General features: G+C 40.5%; 1 protein-coding gene across 3 annotated transcripts in view; it reads left to right on the top strand.

The window, feature by feature from the left end:
- ccdc85a (coiled-coil domain containing 85A) overlaps positions 1 to 17813 on the top strand; it is a 495192-nt gene that overhangs the window by 256240 nt on the left and 221139 nt on the right. For all 3 annotated transcript variants that reach the window (XR_009515121.1, XM_059985984.1, XM_059985983.1), the window contains exon 2: positions 11601 to 11677. Coding sequence is in view for 2 of the 3 variants with exons in the window: in XM_059985984.1 (XP_059841967.1) it covers positions 11601 to 11677 (77 nt within the window). In the remaining variant the exon portion in view is untranslated. The remainder of the gene's footprint in view (positions 1 to 11600; positions 11678 to 17813) is intronic.

A 17813-nucleotide genomic window follows, 5' to 3' on the forward strand; every position in this document is an offset into this window, starting at 1 on the left:
AGTTTGCCTTATGAGAATGGGTTGAGTGAACTCGGCCTTTTCTTCTTGGAGTGGCGGGGGATGAGGGGTGACCTGATAGAGGTGTATAATATGATGAGGGGCATTGATCGTGTGGATCGTCAGAGGCTTTTTCCCAGGGCTGAAATGGCTAATATGAGAGGGAACAGTTTTAAGGTGCTTGGAAGTAGGTACAGAGGAGATGTTGGGTAAGTCGGGAGAGTGGTGAGTGCATGGAATGGGCTGCCGGCAACAGTGGTGGAGATAGATATGAAAGGGTCTTTTAAGAGATTCCCAGATAGGTACATGGAGCTTAGGAAAATTGAGGGCTGTGGGTAACCTTGGGTAATTTCTAAGTAAGTGCATGTTCGGCACAGCATTGTGGGCTGCAGGGCCTGTATTGTGCTGTAGGTTTTCTAATATGGGACTGTTTTTTTCCAAAAAAGCAGAAGTAATTCATTGAAATTCGTATGTTACAACCCCCTTTTACACAATGAAAATATTTCTAGTCATTTGAAAATAATTTCTCATTGAGTTATACATAATAAGACAGTCCCTTTCACACACTGAGATGTGTCAGCTATGAGGCACCCAATTACACCAAAACCTAAACTAACCCTGTTTAATTCTCCTTACATATCCATTAGCTCTGTATTAACACTCACTTATCCCACATATCTTGGGGATGTGAGAGGAAAAAATCCACATGAGTATCCAAATTCCACACAAATTATCAGAGGTGAGGATCAAACCCGAATTACAAGAGCTTTGAGTAGCTGCATGCAATTCTAGTGGAGCTGGGTTACAGAAAGCTAAGTAGCAGGCTCTCTACCTTGATCCATCTTTGTAGACTTTACCATTGTGTCTAGTTTGTCCATTACTCCAAAAAGGTCTCAGAGGAGATGCCAAAAATCTAAATCCACTGTTTATTGCTGTTCTCAAGACAAAAAAATATAGGAATGTAATTAGCAAACACGAGGAGATCTGCAGATGCTAGAAATTCAAACAACACATACAAAATGCTGGTGGAACACAGCAGGCCAGGCAGCATCTATAAGGAGAAGCACTGACGGTGTTTCGGGTCGAGACCTTTGGTCAGGACTAACTGAAAGGAGAGATACTAAGAGATTTGAAAGTAGTGGGGGGAGGGGGAAATGCAAAATGATAGGAGATGACCGGAGGGGGTGGGATGAAGCTAAGAGTTGGAAAGGTGATTGGCTAAAGGGATACAGAGCTGGAGAAGGGAAAGGGTCATGGGACAGAAGGCCTTGGGAGAAAGAAGTGGGAGGGGGGAAGCACCAGAGGGAGATGGAGAACAGGCAGAGTGATGGGCAGAGAGAGAGAAAAAAAACAACTAAATATGTCAGGGATGGGGTAAGAAGGAGAGAAGGGTCATTAACGGAAATTAGAGAAGTCAATGTTCATGTCATCAGGTTGGAGGCTACCCAGCCGGTATATAAGGTGTTGTTCCACCAACCTGAGTTTCGATTCATTTTGACAGCAGAGGAGGCCATGGATAGACATATCAGAATGGGAATGGGACGTCCTCCCCTTCTTACCCCATCCCTGACATATTTAATTGTTTTTATTCCTCTCTCTCTGCCCATCACTCTGCCTGTTCTTCATCTCCCTCTTGTGCTTCTCCCCTCCCCCTTTCTTTCTCCCGAGGCCTCCCGTCCCATGATCCTTTCCCTTCTCCAGCTCTGTATCCCTTTAGCCAAACACCTTTCCAGCTCTTAGCTTCATCCCACCCTCTCCGGTCGTCTCCTATCATTTCACATTTCCCCTCCCCCCAGTACTTTCAAATCTCTTAGTATCTCTCCTTTCAGTTAGTCCTGACGAAGGGTCTCGGCCCGAAACGTCGACAGTGCTTCTCCTTATAGATGCTGCCTGGCCTGCTGTGTTCCACCAGCATTTTGTGTGTGTTGTAGGAATGTAATTAGTCTGTTTGGCCCAGCAAGTCTGCTCCACCATTCAACTGTGGCTGATTTTTTTTCAATCCCATTCTTCCATCTTCTTCCTGTAACCTTTAACCTCTTTTACTCATTAAGAACCAGTCAATTTCTGCCTTATTATATTAATATGCAGAGAACTACAAAACAGAAACAGGCCCTTTGGCCCATCTAGCCCATGCTGAACTGTAATCCTTGTTAGTCTCATCAATCAACTCCTGGACCATAACCCTCCATCTTTTTATTAATAAAGTAAAATGGATGCTTCCATTTTACTAAAGATGATGTTACTGAGGTGGATCTCAGAAGTTGTTATAAAATGGATCATTGTTTCAATTGCCATCTGTATTTTAAATTCATTGCTCTGGCATGAGTGGGTTTGTTGATCTACTTTCATGCTTCAATTCATAGAGTCACAGAGAGAAAGAAATTCTAACCATAGTAGCTCCAGTCTCTAATTCCCCCCCCCCCCACACTCACCACTGCCATTACTCTAACGAGGAGAATGCTGTAATCTATTGCTCATGCAGTACTCCTAAATAATTGTGCTTTTTGGTTTAACCTTTCAGTTAATAATTGCTTGGTGAGCAACTGCTGTTTTTATTTTTTTTGGCAGATGTCAAATTTAATAAATATTGAGCACAATGGATTCAGGAGACTGCAGATGTTTGAACTTGGAAGGAAAAGTAACTGCTGGAAGAACTCATCTGATCAAGCAGAGGCATAGGCATTTGAATATTCAATGTTTTAGCTTGGGACCACACTAATCCTGATGCTCTTTCTTTAATATATCTTGATTTTGCTGTATTAGAAGTTAATTTTTCAAATAATTTCTTTTCCAAGTCTGAACACATTTGAAAAGTTAAATGGTTGCATTTATTTTCAATGAAACAGCTGCAGTAAAGAAGGCACGGCAACATTGTATTGCTGAAAGTAGATTAAGGTTGCTTAAGAACCCAGCAGTGCTCAGGTAGAAAAACACGTTGATTCAAATGGCTAATTTCTAGATTGCTGAAACATGAATATTATCATGACTCGATTGCAAATTTCCACTTGCCTTTAGATATATGAATGATGCTAGACTGGGAAGTCAGATAATCTATAGGGAAGCCAAATATTATTAGAAAACCTTTAGATAATGATCCAGCTCACAATTAATTATGTCTTGGACACTTTTAATCTAACAAATCAAAGATTTATTTAAAGGAAATTATATTTGACCATACTTTACTCTTCAAAGTAATAGAGAAGGCTGATGGAAGAAATAAACTAGGTGCCACATATAGATTTTCTAAGGGCTGACAGCAATTGAATTGAATTGACTTTATTACTTACATCTTTCATATACATGAGGAATAAAAATCTTTGCATTATGTCTCTTTCTAAATGTGCAATTTATAGTCATTTATGATAAATACTATTACAACAGGATAGTTAATATAACATAGAAATACAGTTGTGTCAGCATGAATTAAGCAGTCTGATGGAAGAAGCTGTCGCGGAGGCTGTTGATCCTGCTGTGGTACCGTTCCCTGGATGGTAGCAGCTGGAACAGTTTGTAGTAGGGGTGACTCAGGTCCCCAAAGATACTTTGGGCCCTTTTTACACACCTGTCTTTATAAATGTCCTGAATAATGGGAAGTTCACATCTACAGATGTGCTGGGCTGTCCGCACCACTCTCTGCAGAGTCCTGCAATTGAAGGAAGTACAGTTCCCATACCAGGCAGTGATGCAGCCAGTCAGGATGCTTTCAATCATGCCCCTATAGAAAGTTCTTAGAATTTGGGGGCCCATACTAAACTTCCTCAACTGTCTGAGGTGAAAGAGGCGTTGTTCTGTCTTACTCACCACATAGCTAGTGTGTACAGACCGTCTGAGATCTTTGGTGATGTGTATGCTGAGGAACTGAAAGCTGTTCACCCTCTCAACTCCAGATCCATTGATGTCTATAGGGATCATTCCTGTCTTCATTCCTCCTGTAGTCCACAACCAGCTCCTTTGTTTTTGCGACATTGTCAGAGAGGTTGTTTTCCACTGTGTCAGGGTGATGACTTCCTCTCTGTAGGCTGCGTCATTATCATTTGAGGTTAGACCAATCAGTGTAGTGTCATCAGCAAACTTAATTAGCAGGTTGGAGCTGTGGATGGTGATAAAGCCATGGGGATACAAAGAGTAAAGGAGGAGGCTTAGTACACAGCCATGAGGGGCACATTTGTTGAGGAGCAGAGGTGAGGGAGCCCACTCTTACCACTTGCTGGGGATCTGACAAGAAGTCCAGGATACATCTTCATAAGGCAGTGAAAGACATCTTCAGTATATTAGACGTACAAGAGTGTCAGGAAAGTGAAGTATGTGCAGTGAAAGTTATGACTGAGAAGGTGCTCATGAAGCTTGATGGTCTGAGGGTGAATAAATCTCCTGGACCTGATGGACCTGATGGAATGCACCCTTGGGTTCTGAAGGAAGTAGCTGGAGAGATTGCAGAGGCATTAACAATGATCTTTCAAGAATCGATAGATTTTGGCATTATACTGGATGACTGGAAAATTGCAGTCATTCTACTATTCTTCTACTATTCTAACCCTTCTACTATTTCAGAAGGGTGGGAGGCAGCAGAAAGGAAACTATAGACCTGTTAGCATGACATCAGTGGTTGGGAAGTTGCTGGAATCAATTGTTAGGGATGAGATTATGAAATGTCTGCAGGCACATGACAAGATTGGCCAATGTCTGCATGGTTTCCTGAAAGGAAAATCCTGCCTGACTAACCTACTGCAATTTTTTGAGGAAATTACGAGCAGGGTAGATAAAGGAGATGCAGTAGATGTGGTGTACTTGGATTTTCAGAAGGCCCTTGACAAGGCGCTGCACATGAGGCTACTTAGCAAGATAAGAGCCCATGGAATTACAGGGAAGTTACTAGCATAGGCGAAGCATTGGCTGATTGGCAGAAAACAGTGGGAATAAAGGGATCCTATTCAGGCTGGTAGCCGGTTACCAGTGGAGTTCCACAGGGGTTGGTGTTGGGACCACTGCTTTTTACAATGTATACAAAGATAGGTGGCGGAGTGGGAAGTGTTGAGGAAGCAGAGCCTGCAGAGAGACTTGGATGGTTTAGGGGAATGGGCAAAGAAGAGGCAAATGAAATGTTGGAAAGTGTATGGTCATGCACTTTCAAAGAAATAAACGGACAGACTATTATTTAGATGGGGAGAGAATTCAAAATGCAAAGATGCAAAGGGACTTGGGAGCCCGTGTGCAGGATACCCTAAAGGTTAGCCTCCAGGTTGAGTTGCTGGTGAAGAAGCAACTGCAACGTTGGCATTCATTTCTAGAGATATAGAATATAAAAGCAGGAATGCGATGTTGAGGCTCTATAAGGCATTTGTGAGACCACACTTGAAGTATTGTGTGCAGTTTTGGGCTCCTAAATTTTTAGAAAGTATATACTGACATTGGAGAGGTTCAGAGAAGATTCACGATAATGATTCCAGGAATGAAAGGGTAACTGTATGAGGAACATTTGGCATCTCTTGGGCTATATTTCCTGGAGTTCAGGAGAATGAGGGGAGGATTGCATAGAAACATTCTGAATGTTATAAGGCCTGAACAGATTAGATATGGCAAAGTTATTTCCCATGGTAGATGAGTCTAGGACAAGAGGGCGTGACTTCAGGATTGAAGGACATCCATTTGGAACAGAGAAGCAGAGGAACTACTTTAGTCAGAGGGTGGTAAATCTGTGGAATTTGTTGCCATGAGTGGCGGTGGAGACCAAGTCATTGGGTGCATTTAAGGCAGAGGTAGATAGGTTCTTGATTAGTCAGGGCAGAAGGGTGAGAAGGCAGGGAGTGGGAATGACAGGAAGAATTGGATCAGCCCATGATTGAATGATGGAGCAGACTTGATGGGCCAAAATGCTTACTTCTGCTCCTATATCTTATGGTCTTAAAGTCTTATAGGCAGGGTGAAGGCCAAGGTCTCTGAGCTTTTTGTTGAGCCTGGAGGGAATTATGGTGTTAAATGCTGTACTGTAGTCCAAGAACACAATTCTCACATAAGCATTCTTCTTCTCCAAATGTATAAGGATGGTGTGCAGAGCAGTGGCTATTGCTATTGTTGCTATTGTTGCGGCTATTGTTGATCAGTTGTGTCAGTAGGTGAATTGGGGAAGGGGGTGGTCCAATGTGGGTGGTAGCAAGCTGCAGATGTAATCCTTGACCAGCCTCTCAAAGCATTTTCTTTTATTGTTGTGAGTGCAACAGGACACCAGTCGTTCAGGCATGTTGCCTTGGTCTTTTTAGCAACAGAGAACATTCGATCAAATGTTACATAGAGGCAGATTCAACATCCCACAATTTAACAGAAATCTTCTTTCTGTTGTTTGTTATATGGTCAAGAGATCTTCATAACTTAGTAATGAAAATATTTTGCAGATTATTTCTCATATGTGCATAATGAGATAACACACAAAAATGCTGGAGGAACTCAAAAGTTCAGACAGCATGCATGGAGAGAATTAAATAGTTGGTGTTTCAGTCCAAGACCCTTCCGGACTGGAAAGTTAGTGAGAATAAGCGGGGGGAAGGGACGGAGTACAAGCTGGCAGATGGGTAAAGCCAGGTGAGGAGGAAGATGGGTAAGTGGGGGAGGGGGTTTGAGTAGGAAGCTAGGAGGTGATAGAGAGAAAAGGTAAAGGGCTGAAGAAGAAGAAATCTGATAGGAGAGGGGAGTGGACTATGGAAGAAAACAGGAGGAGGAGGAGGGACACCAGAGGGGAAGTGATAGGCGGGTAAGGAGAAGAGAAGGGATAAGATGAGACCAGAAGGGCAATGGAAGGAGAGAGAAGGCAGTAGTGGGAAGAAATTTTTGCAAGTTAGAGTAATTGATGTTCATTCAGACAGGTTGGAGGCTACCCAGAGAAAATATGAGGTGTTGCTCCTCCAACATGAGAGTAGCCTCATCGTGGCAGTAGAGGAGGCCACGGACCTGACATGTCGGCATGAGTGTAGGGAGTGGAATTATAATGGTTGGCCACCAGTAACTCCTTCCCTCCCTTTTCCAAAAAACAGAAAACTTTATCATTCTTTGTGGGCATGCTACTACAAAACAAAGGGATTGCTTTTTAGCTGTAACCAAAGGAAGCCAGTTTCTATGTCTATTTAAATTTATTAATATTAGAACAACATATAAATATGTGAAGTATTTATTGGGTATTTTTGCTTTCCACAATTTACTTACAGTATGGTTTAACTAGACTTTGCAGCACAATGGTGTAGCGGTTAATGCTACTGTTACAGCTACCTTGGCGTGAACCTTTGCAACCTTTGTGTGAAGAAGCACACATGGGTTTCCTCCTGGTGCTATGGTTCCTCAATACTGCAAAGACTTATTGTTAGGCTAATTATCCTCCAGAAATCCTCCTTTAATGTAGGTAGGTGGCAGGAGTACCTGGAGTAGGGAGGAATTGATGGGCAGCATAGTAGAGTAGTTGTTAGCACAGATGACCTCGGTTCAATTCCCATTGCTGCCTGTAAAGAGTTTATACATTCTTCCTGTGACCACATCGGTTTCCTCCACAGTCTAAAGAAATGCCAGTGGTCATTTGAAATTGTCCTGTGACTAGGCTTAGATTAAATCAGGATTGCTGTAAGGTGTGGTTGGAAGGGCCAAAAAGCCCTGTTCCGCGTTGTATCTCGATGAATGAATAAATATGTGTGAGAGTATCGGTGACAAGGGAAGAGTTAGGGCAGTGGGACTGGTGGGATTGCTCTGAAGGCTGACAGGACTCGATGGGCTGGATGTTCTCCCCCTTAACATTGAGATTTCCATTGGAAGCTCATTAGAAGAATGTTGGAGCTCACAATCCCAATCTCCTGTTGTTGCCTTTTTCATTTTTATTATGATCAGACATGATTTCATTTATTACTTTAGCTATAACAAATTGAATGTTCATTATGTTGAAATTTAAAGCATTTGACCAGCTTTAAGAGACCAGCACAGAATATTCTCTGTAAATGTCGTTTCAGAAATGAGGCACTGGAATATTTGAAGTGCAGACAAGTGGGAGGATGGTGCCAGAGGATACAAGTACTTAGTTTTGAAGCAATGTTTTAGCATTAGGTAAAGTAGGTTGTTTTCAATTTACTTTCCCTTCATTTACCGGCTGAAAATTGAAGCATTTAGGCTCAGGACACTGAGTGGCAGTAGAGGTGAGTGAATACAGAATATATACTGTATGTCCTATACCTAGGCTGCCAGGAATCACTGATTGCATTTTCTTTTTCTAGGCTGGGACCACACAGACCAATATGTCTGCCTTGATGAGATGGGTATTGAGTGAAATTCTGAGAGATTTGCTCAGCAAGCTTGTTACTGAGGTTAGGGGAGAAAAATTCCAGAGGGTGAAGGGTGAAGAGGGAAAAGTTTAAAGGAAACATTGGGGGGGGGGCTTCTTCACACAGAGAGTGATGAGGGTGTGGAATGAGCTGCCAGATCAAGTGGTAAATACGGGCTCACTTTTAACATTTAAGAAAAAAACTTGGACAGGTACTTGGATGAGAGTTGTATGGAGGGATATGGTCCAGGTGCAGGTCAATGGGACTAGGCAGAAAAATGGTTTGGCACAGCTAAGAAGGGCCAAAAGGCCTGTTTCTGTGCTGTAGATGTTCTATGGTTCTATGGTATTCAAGTCTTTCTCTGTATGGTTTCATTCAAAGGCCTTGCAGATTTCTGGCATACAGCTGGTGGTCAGAGTCATCTAAATACTAAGCAAGTTGACATAAATAATTTTTCAAAAAGGTTAATTGTTTTTAATATACTGAAGTCAAATGTCATTTAGCTATCTGCATTTCATTCTACAGTGCTGATAAATGGGAGTTTCTGTTTGTGCATTAGCAAACTCTGGTGTAAACCTAATGTGCTGGTTGGAAAGTGCTGCTGTTTCAGGGCTCAGTGGTAGAATGAGAATGGCCGATAGCCTCTAGTTCCCCTAAGAGCTTTCAGCTGGCAGAAGCATGATTCAATTTCTAAACTTCCGCAAGGTTGTTTTGACTTTACCTGATGTGCTGCAGTTGGTTTGAAGCTGAATGGGCCACATTTCCAATTTACCAACTTGCTTCACATTTACAAATTAAATGATGTTCTCCAGCAATTTATACTGAATTCCACTGCACTGCTGTCCCTTGTACCAATTTTCCTGCAATAAACAAAATATTATTTTGAATTGTGTTACTAACAAATAAATAAAGGAAGCAAGCTGTAATTTTATAATCATAAACAGCTATACTTGCGGCAACAGATGCTGGAATCTGGAGTGAGAAACAAACTGCTGGAAGCACATATCAGGTCAAGCAGGATCTGTGGAGGCAAAGGGATGGTCAAATCCTCAGATCAAGAACTACCAAATATTCTGCTTGATTTGCCTTAACCATACTCATTATTCTGTCCTGCTATATTGTACCTAGTTAAACTGTGCACTGTCCTGAAAAATAACTCATCCAAAAATCAACGACAGCAAATAGTTTTCAATTGAGTATAGTGATACAATTAACAGTGCAGGAAAAAAAAATGCTCGCTCTTTGTTGGTCAAAGAGTTGGGGAATGATTGCAACTCTGCTCAGACGTCCATAAAGAATTTGTGATACCTATAACTTTCTGAGATGTCTTACATGAGCATTATCAATGAAATTAGTACAATGCCAATGGAGAAATTGTGACACATTTCTGCCAGAATGTTGTTTAAGGAGTATCTCAAAAAAGAAAGGTAATGTGCAATTATGATGGGCCAGGATTGAATTACTGTGTATTCTGAAAGTCCAGTTCAGGAGTTTAAAGACAACAGTCTGGAGTTCTTCATTCTATGGTGAAGACCTTTACGTGAGGTTGAGGTATCATGATACCCTTAAAATAACAGCTGACATAGCAAGTCCGATCCATAAAAATTCTGTAAGTGCTGGAAGTCTAGAGATCTTGAATCAGGACTGGAAAGGAAAGGGCAGAAACAAATCCTTATTCTCTTGAAGTTGCAAATTGAATATTCCATTCTCATGACCATTTCATGATCTACTTGTCTGCAATTGCAATAAGATATCATTTCTGATAGTTGACCAGGTCACCTTGCTCCAATTCAGCTTCTGAATCAGTTGTCCATTTGCCAATATTATCTGGTGACTGATGACATTCTTCCCAGCAGTGACTTAGTAGCTAAAGGAACTTAATGTTTTTAAGTCAACCCTTTTGGCTATATTAACTAAAAGTTCAGCTTCCCCATTGATCTTTCATTGTGGTTGGGCTTGGGGATCTTTCACATATCTTCCCAGCCACATATCCATCCCATGAAAACAAAGGATTTGTGGATTCAGTGAAGTGCTGTCCACACATGGGAATTCAGTAATATTTTTCAGGTGTGCTAAAACACATTTCCTGTCTTTGCAATGGGGTTACCCATAAAATGGAGTTTCATTTCAAGAGGTTTGACACTTAATGTGGAATTACATATTTATAACAGGGTTACATTTTAGGTGTGAAAGTACGTTTGTACAAATTTTTAAACTCTCCACACCTGTTCGTTTAGTCTAACTACATCTTGAACATAAAATACCATATGTGAACAAACTATTCTTTATAGTTAGTGGAGTTTTGATTGTTAAAGCACTTTTGTTTGGTTGAACGATTAAAGAGCTCTTCTAATGGTTTCTAATTCAACAACTTTTGACCTTTGCAAAGTCTCTGAGCACTAAGCAGGCTCCTTCAGTGCTTTAGTTTTTGCTTGAATTTCGGTTTTGTGAATAATCAACATGCATGCTGCTGACCATCGTCTCGTAGCACGTGTGTTTAAACAGCAAAATTGATTTTTATTTCATTTATTTAGAGATGCAGCACGGAGTAAGCCCTTCCTGTTCCCACAACCCTCGACAATCCTGATTAGCTGTAATCTAATCACAGGACAATTTGCAATGACTGGTTAACCTACTTGGTACCTCTTTGAACCAGAGCACCCAGGGAAAACCCACGCATTCCACAGACTCCTTACAGAGACAGGGAGGATGTATCAGAGACTCCCTACGGAGACAGGGAGGACGTACCGGAGACTGCCTACGGAGTCGGGGAGGACGTACCGGAGACAGGAGGATGTATCAGAGGATCCCCAAACTGAACTTTGACACCCCCTGACTGTATAGCATTGTGCAAACCTCTCTGCTACCATGGCACCTGCAGCATACATATAAAAAATATATATAATTTGGGTCCCTCTCTGGGTCCCACAAGCTTCCTTCACTGTACAGCCATTGGCTCCATAAAATGTTGATACAGATGGTCACACTTTATGGAGGTAAATGGTAATGGTAAAGCTGCGGTGCATGGCTTGAGAACTGCAATAGAACAATGAAAAAATTAACAGTTCTACATTGTTCCTGAACTTTGCAATTACCATGATATAAATTACAGGCATTATTTCTGATAATTTAAACAGATTTAAAAACTGGTCTGATCTCCAGCAATGCCAGATTGCTTGACTGTGAACAGATGCTTATTAATGTGCATGATCTTGGAATTTAGTGTTTTTTTAAGACGATGCTGAAAAGCAATGGCTGCATACTGAGTGCTGCTCTGGATTAATGAAATGTGACCGTTTACTTTTGTTTCAGAGCCGGCACTTACCTATGTCAAACAGCTGGAGACCAGAGTGAAACAGCTTGAGGAAGAGAACCGGATGTTACCCCAGGTATGCCATTTCATTGTTCATTCTGCTGAAAAGTGACATGATTTTAGCACTTCCTAGCAATTGGGAAAAGTATGTGAAAACGGTGGTATTTTTAACTTCTGCATAATTTAGGAACATTCATCAAAACTATCAAAATTCAGTGCTTAATACCATTGTGAGAAAGGTTTGTGGTTTAACTGTTTGTTGGAGCATCTAGAGAAATATTCTTCATGATCTTTACATTAAGTGCTCAAACAATTAGCTGTAATGAATTCCTGAACCCTATTTATGCAGTTTGTTAAAACCCTCAGGCTGAGCAGGAAGTGTGCAGGATATAACTGAGCTCACCTGTACTTTCCCAATGATGCAGAATGTCACTTTAGAACCTGAGCAATTAAAGAAAAATGGGTGCTTTTCACAGTTTGTAGCATTCAGCAACCATTTTTGTAATTTACTGTTGTGATGTAGGAAATTGAACAATCCAGCAATGAGGTAAACACTACATAATATGCTTTCTTGATACTGGTGGAGAGAAACTAATCGGGTTACCTTACTTGTAATTGGTAATGAACACTGGAAATCAAATTGTCAGGAGATGTGAGTCAGGTAAGCAAAAGGATGAATATCTTCAGAAAATCTGCCAAGATCATTCCACCTGATGTCATCAATATGTAAGTTGACCAAATTTTGCTCTCTCTCTAAGTTATGACTTTAGGTAGATTATTTAATACTTGCTTTGAACACCACATCCACGTCAGCCTAAGCAGAAGAATTGACTGCTTTGTTATTGCCAAACTCTGTTACTGGCTGGATTGGAAGATGTAGAATTCTTGTGGTAGAGGTAAGAAACTGAAGGGGTAAAAAGACTGTTGGGAGTTGTATGCAGGCCTCTGAACAGTAACCCAAGATGTAAGGTACACATTGCAATGTAAAGATATGTAAAAAGTGCAATGTTACAAAGGTCATGAGGGATTTCAATATGCAGGTAGATTAGAAAATCAGGTTGGTGCTGGATCCCAAGATAAAGATCAAGATTTAGGATTGTTTAATGTCATTTTGAGTACACAAGTGTAAAGGAGAATGAAATAATTGTTACTTGAGATCTGATGCAGCACCGGTAAGGATAGATCCAGAACATAATAATAAGAAAGACAATAAATATAAATGCATAAGGTAACTTGTATACATTGTATGTCCATCAAGTGCAAATAGGAGTGGCAGTGCATAAGGTGACTCTGATAGCAAATAATAAAGGGGATGTGGGTTAATGGGTGGAGATGTTGATGAACCTTACTACTTGGGGAAAGTAACTGTTTTTGAGCCTGTTGATCCTGGCATGAATACTACATGATCTCCTCCCTGATGGGAGTAGGACAAACAGTCCAAGAGCAGGGTGGGTGGGAACCTTCATGTTATTGCTGGCCTTTTCCTGGCACATTTCTGTATATGTGTCCTTAATATGCTTAGGCTGATGGCAGTGATGTGTTGGGCAGTTTTGATTACCCATTATAGAGCCTTCTTGTCAGCCACTGTGCAGTTTCCGTACCGTGTGGTGATGTAGCATGTTAGGATGCTCTGTACCATGCTTCAGTAGAGTAATATGAGTATAGATTTGCATAGCTCAGTTCTCTTCAACCTGCTCAGAAAGTAGAGATGTTGGTGCGCTTTCTTGATTGAAGAGAAGGAATTTGTAGAATGCCTAGGAGATGGATTTCAGAGTAGCTTGTGGTTGAGCTTAAGGTGAAGGAACCAGCAGAAGGCAATGATCATAAAGTGGTAGAATTCACCCGTAATTTGAGACGGAGAAGCAAAAATCAGATGTATCAGCATTACAGTGGAGCAAAGGGAACAACAGAGGCATGAGAGAAGAGCTGGCCAATTGATTGGAAGGGGACTTCAGGAGGGTAAGATGAGGAACACAAAACAATACTTATTGAGGGATCAGAATTAGGGCATCAGAGGGTATGGGGAGAAAGCAGGAGAGTGGGGATGACTAGAAGAATTGGATCAGCCCAGACTCAATGGGATGAATGGCCTACTTCTGCTCCTATATCTTATGGTTTTAAGTGGAGCAATTTCAAGTTCCTGGGTGTCAAGATTCCTGAGGGTCTAACCTGGTCCCAACATGTGCAGCTATAAAGAAGGCAAGACAGTGGCTATATTTCATTTGGAGTTTGAAGAGAATTGGTTTGTCAACTAAAATAGATGTACAGCAGAGAGCATTCTGACAAGCTGCGTCACTATCTGGCATGGGGGGGGGGGGGACATGCTACTGCACAGGACTGAAAGAAGCTACAGAAAGTAATAAAGTGAGTAAACTCCATTTTGGGTACGAGCCTCTGTAGTACACATAACATCTTCAAGGAGTGGTGCCTCAGGAGGGAGATGCCCATTATTAAGGACCCCCATCACCCAAGGCTTGCCCACTTCTCATTGTTACCTTCAGGAAGGAAATACAGAAGCCTGAAGTCACATACTCAGTGATTCAGGAACAGCTTCCTCCCCTCTGCCATCCGATTCCTAAATAGACATTGAACCCATGAACACTACCTCACTTTTTAAATATACCTGTATATATTATTTAATGTTTTTGCACTATTTTTAATTTATTCATATACATACATATATACTGTAATTGATTTATTTATTCCCTTACTATATTATCATGTATTCCATTGAATGTCCACTGCTAAGTTAACAAAATTCAAGACATATGCTGATGATAATGAATCTGATTATCACTGATGACCGCAGACTAGCAATGGGTGAGTATCTGGGAGCAATTTGGATGGGGCAGGATAGATACATCCCAAAGAAGTATTCTGAAGGGAATACAGAGCAACAGTGGCTAACGAGGGAAGATTAGCTGACTGGCAGGAGGCAAGGAGTGAGCATAAAGGGGGCCTTTAATGATTGGCTGCCAGTGACCAGTGGTGTTAAGCAGGCATCAGTATTGGAATCGATTCTTTTCATTTTATATCAGGGATATAGATGATAGAATTGATAGCTTTGTGACCACATTTGTGGATGGTACAAAGGTAGGTGGTAGGAGCAGTTAGAATTGAGGAAGCAGGGAGTCTGCAGAAAGACTTGGAGAGAATAGGAGAATGAGCAAATAATTAGCAGATGGAATATATTGTAGGGAAGCATACATTGCACTTTGGTAGAAGGAATAAACGCACAGACTACTTTCTAAACTGGGAGCAAATTCAGAAATCAGAGGACCAAAGGGACTTGGATATTCTTGAGCAGGATTCCCTAAAAGTTAGCTTGCAGGTTGAGCCAGTGATAAGGAAGGTAAATACAATGTTAGCATTCATTTTGAGCAAGGATGTAATTGAGTAAGGATGCAAGGCATTGGTCAGTCAGCACTTGGAGTATTATGAGCAGTTCTTGGCCCCTTTTCGAAGAGAGGATATTTTAGCATTGGAGTGTTTTCAGAAGAGATTTGTGAGAGTGATCCCAGGAATGAAAGGCTTTTGTATGAAGGGTATTTGATAGCTCTTGGCCTGTACTTGCTGGAGTTTAGGAGAATGAGAAACTTATCGAATATTGAAAAGCCTAGACAGTGTATGTAGAGAGGTTGTTTTCTATATTGCAGAGTCTAGGACCAGAGAGCTCAACTTCAGAATAGAAGGATGTCCCTTTAGAACAGATGAGGAATTTTGTAGCCAGTTGGTGGTGAATCTGTGGAATTCATTGCCACAGGTGGTTGCGGAGGCCAAGTGATTGGGTATATTTGAAGCAGAAATAGATACATTCTTAATTTGTCAGGGTGTTAAATGTTACGAGGAGAAAGCAGGAGAATGGCGTTGAGAGAATTAATAAATTAGACATGATGGAATGGCGGAGCCAACTCAATGGACTGAGTGGCCTAATTCCGCACCTAACCATGTGATACAATTGTCTTGGAATTCTACTTCGCCAGGTAACACCCTCACCTCTTGGAATGTTCAAATGCAAAATTTTAGTTGTAACAATAATACTTTTGGCAAAATATCTGGGAGAAAATAAATAAATAAAATTAAACTGGCTTCAGGTTAATACCAAGCAGTGAAGTATTTGCAAACTCAAAATTTAAAACTCACATTCACTGACAGTTCAAGACATCTCTCTTTGCCCTAATCATTAATCTAAATTGAGGGTGTGCAGATTTTTAGTTCATCAGCATTAATCTCACCATAGTAATAAAACATATTGTGTAAAGTATATCCCAGGTCATGAAAAATGACCACTGAGCAGAGATCTAATCAGAACTATCTCTTTTCAATTCTGATTTATCATGACGATTCAGTAATACCAGCAATATCACTTTTAAAACCTGAATGGTCAAAAATTTAGCTGCTCAAAATCTATTGGTGAACATTAGAATTACAATATATTTTAATTGTGGCTTTTATGTTTATGTAGATTCATCAGAAGGTTTTTGCTTCAGGTAAAAGGGAGGTAATTTTTTTTTGAAACAATACTTACAATGAGAGGGAATCTCTAGCTCAGAATAAATTCCTAACTATTTAGTTACTGATGAAAGGTCAGCAGAATTAAAGCTTTGTCGAATTTCCATCTTCACCACATTGACATTCATGTGGTAGAATGAATTCACCTTTTATATTTCTTTTTTTATAACACTAATTCAGCATAACTAGAATTGTTAGGAGCAACAGGTTAAGGGCTTTCATATTTTAGCTTTTCCCTACAGCATCATGAATTTTCAAGCAGTATCTGTTGGCCTTTGAAGTCTGATGCATGAGCAGATTTTGCTCTGGTGCTCAAGAGAAATTATGTGGTTTCAGTAACCTAGATGGAGGCATGAGATGATTTCAGGAAGCTGTATTCATGTGCAGCAATTTACTGGGAGAAAGTTCAAGCTGTGTTTAATGGAAATGAGTTCAGTTTAATTAAACTGGTTAATTAATGAACTATAAGCTTATTTCCCTTCAAATGACAGTAACTACAAGTGCAAAATAATAAATGTGTTATTTTTCATGCAAGGATTTCTTGAGAATATAATGCAGTGCTATATGAATGTAAATTAAAATGCTTCTGAACTCACTGACATACCATCAGATCTAAAGCCTTATATTACCTGAGAATACTTCTGTACAAAAACTTTAACCTTGAATGAGAAATTTTGAACATTTTTCACTGAATATCTCTTCACCTTAACATGCTAAATGATTGTAGTCTGTATTTTTATTTTCTGTTCTGTGTTTGCTGCCAGATTCTGAGCGATAAATATAATTCCTGGCCAAGGTCAGCATTTTGTCAGAGTTATGAATTGAGGGTTTGCGACAGAAGAGTGCATTTCAAATGTTAATGTCATGCGATAGCCAATTTATTCGGTGCATTCAGCTCACATTACTGTTCCACTTCTTACATCAGTCTGCTTTTAGATAGCTGGTGCTGCTGAATGCAAATAAAATGTTTAAGCTTCTGAAATGTAAAATAACACAATGGGATAACTGAAGAATATAGATTGCTTTGCAATTGTACTGCATCGAGTCTGTGAAATCTGACTTTGCACAGCAGGAAGAATTATATATTTGATGAATAATGAGTCTGACTGCTAACCTGACATAAAACAGTTCAAGTTCATTTGATTAATGCTGTATGATTTGGAATGTTAATGGTGGTGTAGCAACAAGTAAACCAAGGTGTACAGTAATAGTTCAGGGGCCAGACTGGAACTCCTACCATCGCAACTGTGGAAAACCTACTTAATAATTTAGTATTAGTCATTACTACCATGGAACTAATGATATTGTTGTAAAGAACCATCAACTTACAAATATCCTTCAGAGGAGAAAATTCACCATTGTAGTCCTCTGCAGCCTAAGTATGACTATAGGTCCTTAAATGTGGCTTGTGGACTAAATGCAGCTATAGTAAAGTACACTAAGTAGCCTCACAAAAAAAAATGACATTCAGTTAGCTGGAGAACTGAAGATCTACATTCCAGAGCTCCTGTGACTTGTGGCACAGTACTGTAGCAGTTAGCACAGTGCTGGTGATTTGGGTTCAATTCCTCCACTGTCGTAAGGAGTTTGTATGTTCTCCCCATGGCCACGTAGGTTTCCACTGGGTGCTCTGGTTTCTCACCATGTTCCGAAGACATTCTGGTTAGGGTTAGTACATTGTGGGCATGCTATGTTGGTGC

The sequence above is a fragment of the Hypanus sabinus genome, chromosome 12 (assembly GCF_030144855.1).
Source record: "Hypanus sabinus isolate sHypSab1 chromosome 12, sHypSab1.hap1, whole genome shotgun sequence".
NCBI lineage: Eukaryota > Metazoa > Chordata > Chondrichthyes > Myliobatiformes > Dasyatidae > Hypanus > Hypanus sabinus.